The sequence below is a fragment of the Lipotes vexillifer genome, unplaced genomic scaffold, assembly GCF_000442215.2.
Source record: "Lipotes vexillifer unplaced genomic scaffold, Lipotes_vexillifer_v1.1 scaffold1466, whole genome shotgun sequence".
Classification (NCBI taxonomy): Eukaryota; Metazoa; Chordata; class Mammalia; order Artiodactyla; family Lipotidae; genus Lipotes; species Lipotes vexillifer.
Window position 1 is genome coordinate 79,761 of NW_006796989.1, and position 11,697 is coordinate 91,457.

The 11,697-nt window shown below is 40.5% G+C and overlaps 1 protein-coding gene across 1 annotated transcript in view; it reads right to left on the minus strand.

The window, feature by feature from the left end:
* EPB41L5 (erythrocyte membrane protein band 4.1 like 5) overlaps positions 1 to 10,077 on the minus strand; it is a 60,491-nt gene extending 50,414 nt beyond the window's left edge. Inside the window, 1 exon segment of the mRNA XM_007469134.1 lies at positions 9,898 to 10,077. Coding sequence (XP_007469196.1) covers positions 9,898 to 10,077 — 180 coding nt within the window.
* Positions 10,078 to 11,697: the final 1,620 nt, after the last annotated feature.

An 11,697-nucleotide genomic window follows, 5' to 3' on the forward strand; every position in this document is an offset into this window, starting at 1 on the left:
TTCCCTCATTGAATGGTGTTAGCACCTCTGCAGAAGATCATCTGACCATGTATGTATTCGAAGGTTTATTTCTAGACTTGCCATTCTGTTCCATTGGTCTGCATGTCTGTTTGTATGCTAGAACCACACTGTTTTGATTACTATAGCTTGGTGATAAGTTTTCAAATCAGGACATGCAAACTCAACCTTTTCCTTCTTTTTCAAGACTGTTCTGACTATTTGGAGTCCCATGAGATTCCATATGTATTTTAGGATGGTCTGTCCTATGCTATGCATGCAAAAAATGTTCTTGGAATTTTGGTATGGAGTGCACTGAATCTACAGATCACTTTGGGTAGTACTGTCCTCTTAACAATATTAATCTTTCAATCCATGAACATGGGCTATCTTTTTTTTAGATATTCTTTCATTTCAGTAACGTTTTGTAGTTTTCAGTGTACATGTTTTTTGCCTCCTTGGTTAAACTTATTCCTAAGTATTTTATTCTCCTTGATGCTACAGTAAAGGAATTATTATCTTAATTTCATTTTTGGATTGCTCACTACTAGTGTATAGATGTGCACTTGATTCTTGTTGGTTGATCTTGTATCCTGCAATGTTTCTGAATTCTTTTATTAGCTCTAATAGTTTTACTGTGGAATCTTTACTGTGGAATCTTTCCTACTTATAAGACCAAGTCATCTTGAACAGAAGTAATTTTACTTCTTCCCTTAGAATTTGGATGCCTATCATTTCTTTTTTCTGCCTAACTGCTCTGGCTAGAACTTCCAATACTATGTTGAATAAAAGTGCTGAAAGCAGGCATCCTTGTCTTGCTCCTAATCTTAGGGGAATGGAGACTTAACTTCCATTTCTTAACTTTTCTCTTATGCTTCCTATTTTGTACTTTCTTTCCTCCTATGAGAAGAGTTCCTAAATATGATCTTCCCACTCACTAATTTGTCCTTTATTTTAAATTTGTCTCCTTATTTTGTTATATTCATTAGGATGAATAAGCTTCTCTGGATTATGTGTAACAACAGAAAGAGCTCAACCTCCATTTAGCTCTGAGAAATTAGTAGGGGTGTAGATGAGTCCTAGAGGAGAGGCCCAAGAATCAGAAAACCATAGTCAATCACTTCCCATTCAACAAACAACTTATCAGGTCTGTGATTCACTCCCAATCCAAAGGGAAAGGGAAAGGAATACTAGATACATTCCTTTCATTATAATGTATCACTCCCTGAGAGTTTGATGGAAGAGGGGTAGGGAATTTAGGTAAAGAAACTTTAAGGGACTTCCCTGGCGATCCAGTGGATAAGACTTTGCCTTCCAATGCAGGGGGTGCAGGTTTGATCCCTGGTCAGGGAGCTAAGATCCTACATGCCTCAGGGCTGAGGCAAATTCGTAACAAATTCAATAAAGACCAGAAAGAAAAAAAAAAGGTCCACATCAAAAAAAAGCGCTTCCCTGGGTGGCGCAGTGCTTGAGAATCTGCCTGCCAATGCAGGGGACTCGGGTTTGATCCCTGGCCTGGGAAGATCCCACATGCTCTCATCCTCATCTTTATTCTGCCAAAGCATAATCTGCCAGCTTCTTGTAACATGGGAGCTGTGTTTTGAGAAAAGAGAGAATGGGCTTCTGCCAGCTGGGTAGCTGCCTCCTCAGAATAAAAGTCTTTTCAAGGGTATGTATTGACTCCTTAATAGAGGCTAATTATAGGCCAACCGATAGTGAACACAAGGTATTTGCAGGTTCCTGATGTTAATAATGCTCAATCTAACAGAAATCTGACATCTCAAAATGAGAATCTCCCAAAACATCTTAATTTGAAATTCAGGGATAGCATGAATATTTTTAAAACTTTCATCTGGAGTCCAGTCAGCATGAAAAAGAACTATACTGTTTCATGAAAATAAGTCTCAGACAAGAAGTAAATAAGTTAACTGCAGTATGTTGATCTCATAAAAATTTCAGATTCTAACCCAGAAATAAAATGCATCACTGACGAACTGCAAAATGTGGTCTTGATAGTATTATTCTGGGTGGGTGAACACCTGACTCAATCATAATTTTTAAAAATACCAATCTGTTACTATCAACCCTGGAAATGGTTCCTAAATCAGTTGGCTCTATCCCATTACGTTTCTTTTTTCTTGTTTTTAATATTGTCTCTACAGACTTCCCTGGTGATGCAGTGGTTAAGAATCCACCTGCCAATGCAGGGGACATGGGTTCAACCCCTGATCCCGGAAGACCCCACATGCCGTAGAGCAACTAAGCCCGTGCGCCACAACTACTGAGCCTGCACCCTAGAGCCTGCGAGCCACAACTACTGAGCCCGCATGCCACAACTACTGAGCCCGCACGCCACAACTACTGAAGCCCGCATGCGTAGAGCCCATGCTCCGCTACAAGAGAAGCCACCGCAATGAGAAGCCCACATGCAGCATTGAAGACCTGATGCAGCCAAAAATAAATTAAAAAAACATTGTCTCTAAAAAAATTTTTTATTGAAGTATAGTTGATGTACAATATTATATGTTACAGGTGTACAATATAGTGATTCGCAATTTTTAAAGGTTATACTCTATACTTATTATAAAATGTTGGCTGTATTCCCTGTGCTGTACAATATATCCTTGTAGCTTATTCATTTTATACAGTCACTTGTACCTCTTAATCCCCTCCCCCTAACTTGCCCCTCTTTTTTTCCCTCTCCCCACTGGTAACCACTAGTTTGTTTTTTATATCTGTGAGTCTGCTTCTTTTTTGTTGTATTCACTAATTTGTTTTATTTTTTAGATTCCACATATAAGTGATTATCATACAGTATTTGTCTGTTTCTGACCTATTTCCCTTAGCATAACACCCTTCAAGTCCATCTGTGTTGCTGCAAAAGGCAAAATTTCACCCTCTTTAGGGCTGAGTGGTATTCCATTGTATATATGTACCACATCCTCTTTATCCATTCATCTGTTGATGGACACTTGGGTTGCTTCCATGTCTTGGCTATTGTAAATTATGCTGCTATGAACACTGGGGTGCATGTGTCTTTTTGAATTAGTGTTTTTGTTTTTTTCCCATTCCATACTCTCTTAAGCGTTTTTCATTTCATTACGCACTTAATAATTCACAGGAAATAACATTTTTGACATAATATACCATTCAATTCTATTCAACAATTACTGGACAGACACCTGTTACGCATTAGCTGCTAGAGGTACACAGATGAATATGTGCATACTTCTTGTCCTCAAGCAATCACAAGGTTCTTACTAAGAATAAAATCATACACAACTAGTTTAAACACAATAAATATGAGTGCTATCCTTGCAGTATCGACAAAATGCTAAGGAAATGAGGGTGAGTTAAGTCTGCTTAAAACTAGTAAAGCCTTCAGAGGAATTTATATCTGAAATTGGGCCTGGAAGGGCTGATACAACTCTGCCACCTTAGGTAAAAACAAAATGAAGAAAGATATGAAGTCTTGACAGTCGATGGTGGGGCTGAGGACAGAGACAGACTCGAGGCAGGAAAGAGTTAGAAGACAAAGTGGCAGAATCTGCCAATGTGATTATTCCTAAAACTGCAAAACAGAATGTCACTCTCATCCTTAAAAAATTATTCCTCTTCCTCTACAGATTAAAGTGCGAATTCCAGGGCATAAACAGTCTTTCCTACTGTTCCTTGCTCACTCTTACAGCCTTATCTCCTGTCACTCCAGCATTTTCACCTGCTTACAATCTCCCTAGTAAGTCGTACCTCTGAGCCTTAGCAAAATGCAGTCCTTTCTGCTCAGAACGTCCTTTAGGTCTCCAATGAACTCTGACTTCAAGAATGAATACATCTCTGTTACTTTCCAAAAAGCCAGACCCTGAATCCTCCTTCCTGTGCTACTTTGTACCCATAATTCCGGTGAGTATAAACCCTATGCATAGGCACAGAGTTGTAAAATGGGCAAAGAGTAACAAGGTCCAGTGTGGCCACAGTGTGTAGAATAGGGATGTGAAATCCCTGATCCAAGGGTCAACATCCTATTCATTTTCATACACCCTCTCATCTTGCAGCTACTGAATACGAACCAAGCAGAAAACAAAAAATGAAACAAAGATCCACACAGCTCTGGCAAACTACAGTTTCATTTTTCAGTTAAATCTAGACTAGTACTTGCTATTTATATTCTTTCCTTTCCTAACAAATTCCTCTAGGTCACCACCTCATTCAGACACAGTCCTCATTTCATAACCTCTTTTGCGGAAAATTAAGACCATCAAGAGAGCATCTTCCCATTAGTCTTCTATCTTTCTCAGCATAAGATGGTATTCCTCCTAGAACGTTGCTATCATTTCTACCTGTGTATGTAAAACCATTTCGACAAACTCAGATCTCCCCTATCCAGCCATGCTCTAGCTGCCGTGCTATTTTCTTTCTTCCTTGCCAAATCTCGCGTGTCAATCCCCCGTTTTCCCTTCATGCACTCCCTCAGACAACTGAACAATATTTGTTAAGCACCCACTGGGTACAAGGGACTATAAGAGACCCAAAAAATATAAGACTGTCCCTAATAATTCCTTTAAACCTTTTGAAATATGGCTCCCAAACACATCCCACTGAAGCTCTTTTCCCCACCTCATCCCTTTACCCCTTCTCCGCATGACAGCCGACTACCCTCTCCTGACCTTCCACACAATCAACATTACCCTCTACACCAGAGTGAGAATTATATTTTACTCATTTCTAATCTACACTCTCCACCCCCATATCCATGTACAAAGCATTTCTTCCACTGCAAACTCACAGCCAAATTATTGTGCAGCCCCATCATCTTGTGCCTTTATTACTGTAGCCTCTTACTTTTTTTCCCTGTAATGAATCAAGCATATTACCTTTAAATCAAAGCTATATGTCATTTTTATCATGTTTCTTAACAACTAAAAAAACTTGAAGTGGAATAAAACACAAGTATACAAAAATCCATGCATTCTTAAACAGCTCTGAGATATAAATCACACACCACACCACTCACCCAATAAAAGTATATAATTCAAAGATGTATTCACAGATATATACAACCATCCCCACAATTAATTTTAGAAAATCTTCATCGCCTAAAAAAGAAACCTCACATCCTTCAGCTACTGGCCCCAACCACCCTTCACAGCATCCCCTCGGTCCCCCCCCATCTGCCCTAAGCAACCCCCAATGTCCTTTTTTTTCCCCTTTGGATTTCTCTATTCTGGACTTTCATGCGAACGGAATCACATAATATATGGTCTTTTGTGACTGGCTTCTTTCACCTAGCATAATGTTTTCAAAGTTCATCCATGTAGCATGTATCAGTACCATTTCCTTTACGGTCAAGTACTGATAGTATTCCGTTATACAGATAAAACACATTTTGTTTATCCGTTCATCTGCTGACACTTACCTGTCTGGGCTGCTTCTACCTTCTGGCTATTCAGAATGATGCTGCTATGGACACCTGTGTACAAGTTTTTGTGTAAACGTGTTTCCAATTCTCTTCAGCATACACCTAGAAGTGGAACTGCCAGATCACATGGTAACTACGTTCAATCATTTGAGGAACTGCCAGACTGTTCTCCAGAGCAGCAGCTGGACCACCTTAACACTGCTGCTAAAACGAGTAAGAGTTCAGATTTCTCCACATGCTCACCGACACTTGGTATTTTATTTTAGCCTCTTCCTAGCTGGTGTGAAGTTGTAGCTCATGTTTTTTAATTTGCATTTTCCCTGACAACTAATGATGTCAAGCATTTCATCTGCTTCTTGGTCATTTGCATATCCTATTTGGAGGAATGTCTATTCAGATCCTTTGCTCATTTAAAAAAATTTTTTTTTTTGCAGTACGCGGGCCTCTCACTGTTGTGGCCTCTCCCGCCGTGGAGCACAGGCTCCGGACGCGCAGGCTCAGCAGCCATGGCTCACGGGCCCAGCCGCTCCGCGGCATGTTGGATCTTCCAGCCCCTTTGCCATTTTTAAATTGGGTTATTTGTCTTTTTATTATTGGGTTCTAACAGTTTTTCACATGTTCTAGTTACTTATCAGATATATAGTTTTCAAATACTTCCTCTCATTCTGTGAGAATCTTTTCACTCTCTTGATGGTGTCCTTTGAGGCACAAAGGTTATAATTTTGATTAAGTCCAATTTATTTATTCTTTTGTTGTTCATGTTTTTGGTGTCATATCCAAGAAACTGGTATCAAATCCAAGGTCATGAAGATTTATCCCTGCATTTTCTTCTAAGAGTATTAAAGTCTTATGTTTAGGACTTTGATCCATTTTGAGTTAATTTTTGTGTATTTAGGAGTTAAAGGTCCAACTTCATTCTTTTGCATGTGGCTACTCAGTTCTAGCACCACTTGTTGAAAAGACCATTCTTTCCCTCATCGAATGGCTCTGGCACCCTGTCAAAAATCAACTGACCATAGATGTGTGGGTTTATTTCTGGGTTCTCTATTCTGTTCCATTGGTCCTTGTGCCAGCAAAATACACCATCTAGATTACTACTGCTTTACAGTTAAGTCTTAAAACTGGGAAATGTGTGAGTCCTACGACTTTGTTCTTTTTCAAATATTGTTTTGGCTATTCTGGGTCCCTTGCAATTCCATATGAATTTGAAAATCAGCTTGTCAATTTCCACAAATAAATCAGCTGATATTCTGGTGGGGATTATGTTGAATCTGTAAATCAGTTTTGGGTATACTGCCATCTCAACAATGTTAAGTCTTACAATTCATGAACACAGGATGTTTTTTCAGTTATTTTAAGATACAATGGTCTATATAATTTAAAGATTTCAGCATCTGTATCAGCAAAGTAGATATATAAAAATTATCTAATGGTTAATCAAATATTTCCCATTAATTTAAAACCTAGGAGACACAGAGTTTTACAAGACAGGCTATTTACTAAACAATATTAAGCTCATAAATCGAAGGAGTTACTATGGCATTTCCAAAGAGAAAGTTTAAAAACCAGATAATTAGAAATTTCTACCTGATGCCTTGCTTTTATCATTTACTGAAAGGCACTCTCACTACATTAATTCCTTAAAAAAAAGGAAGTAGAAGGTATTTAAATTCCTCCCCCAATCTTGAGAGGAAAGGAGAACGGAAGAAAGAAAATGACCATTACTACTAAGTGTATATTAATTTGAAGTATATAGATCTAGATTTCTCTACTGAACTACAGATAATCCCTTGCATATTGCCTGGACCATCATCTGAGTTCCAGGCTGCTTGCCACGATCAATACTGACGCTAAGCCCAACAGGAAATAAGTATGTGCTTCATTCAGTTTCTAAGGTCAACTCTAAATCTTCTTTCAGAGTCATACTAGACTGGCTGAGAAGCTAAATCAAAAAAAGGGAAAACCTGGGGCTTCCCTGGTGGCACAGTGGCTGAGAGCCTGCCTGCAGATGCAGGGGACACAGGTTTGTGCCCCGGGCCGGGAAGATCCCACGTGCCGCGGAGCGGCTGGGCCGGTAAGCCATGGCCGCTGAGCCTGGGCGTCCGGAGCCTGTGCTCTGCCACGGGAGAGACCACAACACTGAGAGGCCCTTGTACTGCAAAAAAAAAAAAAAAGGGAAACCCGGGACTTCCCTGGTGGCGCGGTGGTTAAGAATCTGCCTGCCAGTGCAGGGGACACGGGTTCAAGCCCTGGTCCAGGAAGATCCCACATGCCGCGGAGCAACTAAGGCCGTGCACCACAACTACTGAGCCTGTGCTTTAGAGCCCATGAGCCACAACTACTGAGCCCATGTGCCTACAGCCCGTGCTCTGCAACAAGAGAAGCCACCGCAATGAGAAGCCCGTGCACCGCAACAAAGAGTAGCCCTCACTTGCTGCAACTAGAGAAAGCCCATGTGCGGCAATGGAGACCCAACGCAGCAAGAAAGAAAGGAAAGAAAGGAAAGAAAGAGAGAAAGAGAGAAAGAAAGAAAAGAAAAAAGAAAAGAAAAGAAAAGAAAAGAAAGAAAGAAGTTTGTATTAAAAAATTAAAGAAAGAGAGAAAAACTTTTCTTCCCAGAAATTACTAAACTTCTGGCCATCTTCTTTAGTAAGGCAGTTTAGAAAAATTATAAGAGAAAAACTTTTCTTCCCAGAAATTACTAAACTTCTGGCCATCTTCTTTAGTAAGGCAGTTTAGCTGGGAGGGCAATGCCCATTTTATATCCACGCAAGCATCCAGAGTTAGCTTATTAACTCGAGGATTTCGCCTGCGGAGCTGAAAAGGCGACTGCTCTGGCTGCACAGAGACAAATGTAAAACTCCTCGCTTTTTCGCTGCAGCTGTGTGCGTGCAAGGCGGGCTAATGTTTCTGGCCTGATGGAGTATCACACATGCCCTCACTGAGCACACCAAGCAAGGGGAAGCATTCTAAACCAGTCACTAGGCATTTATTCTACTTTCCTGGTGTCAGCTTCTCCATCAACACCCTCGAGACTTCATACTTCCAACATTAGGTAATAAGAAACTTCCTTCCACTCTCCTACACAGCAATCTCAAGCTTTTCACCACATGCCTAAGCATATTTCAGTGGAACAGTACACAGAACTCTTGAGATACTTATCAAATAAATGAATATGAAAACTACCCTCACAAAGGAGCACATATTGGAACATCAGACAAACCCTCAAGAAGCCTTTACAGGAAGAAAATTTAAATGCATTAAAGTCTTTCAGAATCAAAAACCCTGAAAATGCCCAGTCTAATGTACAAATATAATAAATACTCAAAAAGATGACTTCAAAACACTTCAAGATATCCTGTGTCTTCATTTTATCATATTCCACTATTTTAAAAACGTAAAATGTACATGCCTAGTACATTTTAAATTATTCAGTTAATCAGAATATTCGTTTAAACAAACTTCCCAGTCCCTTCATCTCTCACTCTGCAAGTCTAAGGCCGTCCACGGCTCGTCCGACCGTGCACCACTGCAGCACCCAGGCTACCGCTTTGCGCTATGGATTCTTTAATTGCATTTTGGGTGAATGAGTGTGCACTAAAAAGAGTCTGTAGGGAGGGAAGACACTGTGGAACATTCAATGACACCTCAAACTGCACATTTTAGTCACGTGAACCTTTTAATACAGGGCAAAGACATGAGAAAGAGATTTGGTATTAGCAAACAGCTTGGACAGAAGCTCCACAGCCCCCACAGAGCTACCTCCCCTCCCCTCAAAAAAAGAGACCTGCAAGGAATAAGTTAACTCCTTTCAGATATATTGGATTGTTTCACACTGTGAGTTGTGATTATTCATAACTGCAAAAAAAATCTCCCCAAAATGTGAATATAATTACAACATCCAATCTTGAAATAAAGATTACAGTGTATGGAAAACCTACCCTGCAAACTACTTTGGGAACAAAGAGATGGGCAGCCAGAGCTGAGGGGTATGAACAAAGTCCTTTTCCTCACTTCATTCCATTAAAATGTCTACAAGCACACCGAAGTGGGCAGGAAGTGTTTGTTTTGAGGAAAGTGAGGAGTGTTTTGAAAACTACCAAAAAATACAGAGAACTAAACGTCTTATGGTATCCACATAAGTATCATTATCGTCCCCAAAGATTCTCACTGCTTTAATGACTGCTCAACAAGGATTGTGAGAAAGCCACGGGAAGCACACAGCATACTGCCACCATGGAGAACACACAAACACACACACAGACGACTCACACCAGCAACTGCCCTAACATCTGAAAGTTCCAGTTAAGTGCCACTAATTCCAGAGAAGTCCCAGCGCTCCAGCTGTCGAAGGCCACCTGATCCATGCACCTGTGCGGCGGGCGTGGCTCCCACCTGCCCAAGTGACCTGATCCCCCGCCCCTCCCCGCAGCTCCAGAGAAGCACATGACCTCAGCACGAACGTGCAAGTCAGCAAACTGTACCGGCAAGTCCACGCTGACGTCGGTCCCGTCCAGGAGGGACACTCGGCAGGTGATAACGGCCCTCGCGTCCCCGGCCGCAGGGATGTGCGTGGCTGCTCGCTGGGCCTCGCGGAGCCGGTCCCTCTCGGCCTGTCTGCGCATCGACCGGCGGCCGAGCGTTCTGCGGAAGAAGCTCAGCATTCTGTCACTGCAAAAGACAGGAAAAGGTGTCAGAGGTCTCCCGCAACTGGCTGCCAGACAAACGGTGTAATTTAGTAAAGCTCTGTGGACACTAGGAGATGCGTGATTAAAAGAGCATCTGGTCAAGTAAATTTGAAAAAAATATTATTAATACTGGCTACTTCAGTTGAGTTTTTAAAGACCTTAATCTAAAATAGGGCTACGGCTCACAGCACTTCTAAACTTTCTGGACTTTTTTGTAAGGAGCTAATCTGGTAAGAGAAGGGCAAACATTTATGAAGTTCAACAGGTCTTTTGGGCCAGTAATTTATATGTACAACAGCCAAATACCCCTACAAACATTAGGAGATGATACCATACACTAAGGTGCCCTTTGATAATAACAACCATCCTAAGAAGTTCCATTTCTTCTCTGACCAGATTAGCTATTATTAAGTAGCAATTTAAAATCTGTAATAAAATATTTGATAAAAACTTATATTTGAAATAGATGATTATTTTTGTATTTTTACTATGAAATTTCTATAAATTTAAGAGTAATTTATAAATTACTATAAAATTTCAGATAGCTTTTCAGTTTACAAAGCCCTCATACGTAACGTGTGGCCCCAGCCTCCTTCTCCCCAGGTTTCTTTTCGGGCATTGCTCCCTTTGCACCTTGCTGGCCAGTCTCATTTCAGCGGCCTGTCAAAGGTCACACTTGTCACCGCAGACTTCTAACGCCCTATGTCAGAGAACCCCTCCTAACTCCTGTTAACTTAACTCCCCCTAACCCTCCCCTGAGGAATATTCTGACATCTAAAGAGTCAGTCACTCCCATCACACTCACTGAACCTTGAAAATGTTTTTCTGCCTCACTAATCAGATTTTAATTTACATGTCCATCTCCTTTATTGTAAGCTCCTTTTTTAAAATTTTTTTAAAATTTACTTATTCATTTATTTATTTTTATTATTTATTTATTTACTTAGCGGTGCCGGGTCTTAGCTGCAGCATGCACACGGGGATCCAGTTCCCTAACCAGGGATCAAACCCAAGCCCCCTGCGTTGGGAGCGTGGAGCCTTATTCACTGGACCACCAGGGAGGTCCCTACTGTAAGCTCCTTGAGGACACAATTCCTACTTTGAACAGGTAGCCACCCAGCACATTTCATCATCAGGTACAACAAACGTTCAGTAAATAATCTTACTGGGTACTCAGAAAAACTCCCCAAATAATATTGTCTTATTTTGATAAGCAAACTAAGGGTCACAGAAATTAAACCACTGAACAAGTCCATTATTTTGTAAATACTGAACACAGGGGCTCAAACTCTGATTTTCTGACTCCAAATCTTGGTCTTTCTACTACATCATAGGACTATTCATGCAAAACTCACATTATACAGATAAGAAAGAAATTATCAAAGATCACAGCTAAAAAGATGCTGAATGAAGATACAAACATAAAACACACATGATGAATTTGTTTCTTAAAACTTAATTCAGCATATTCAAGAAATAAATTGCAAAGGGGTTAAAAAAAAAAAAAAGAGTGGCCAAGGAAATTGCAGATTCAAAGAGACTTGAAACACATATCAAAAAATCACCATGTGTGGGCCTACTTTTAGATCCTAATTC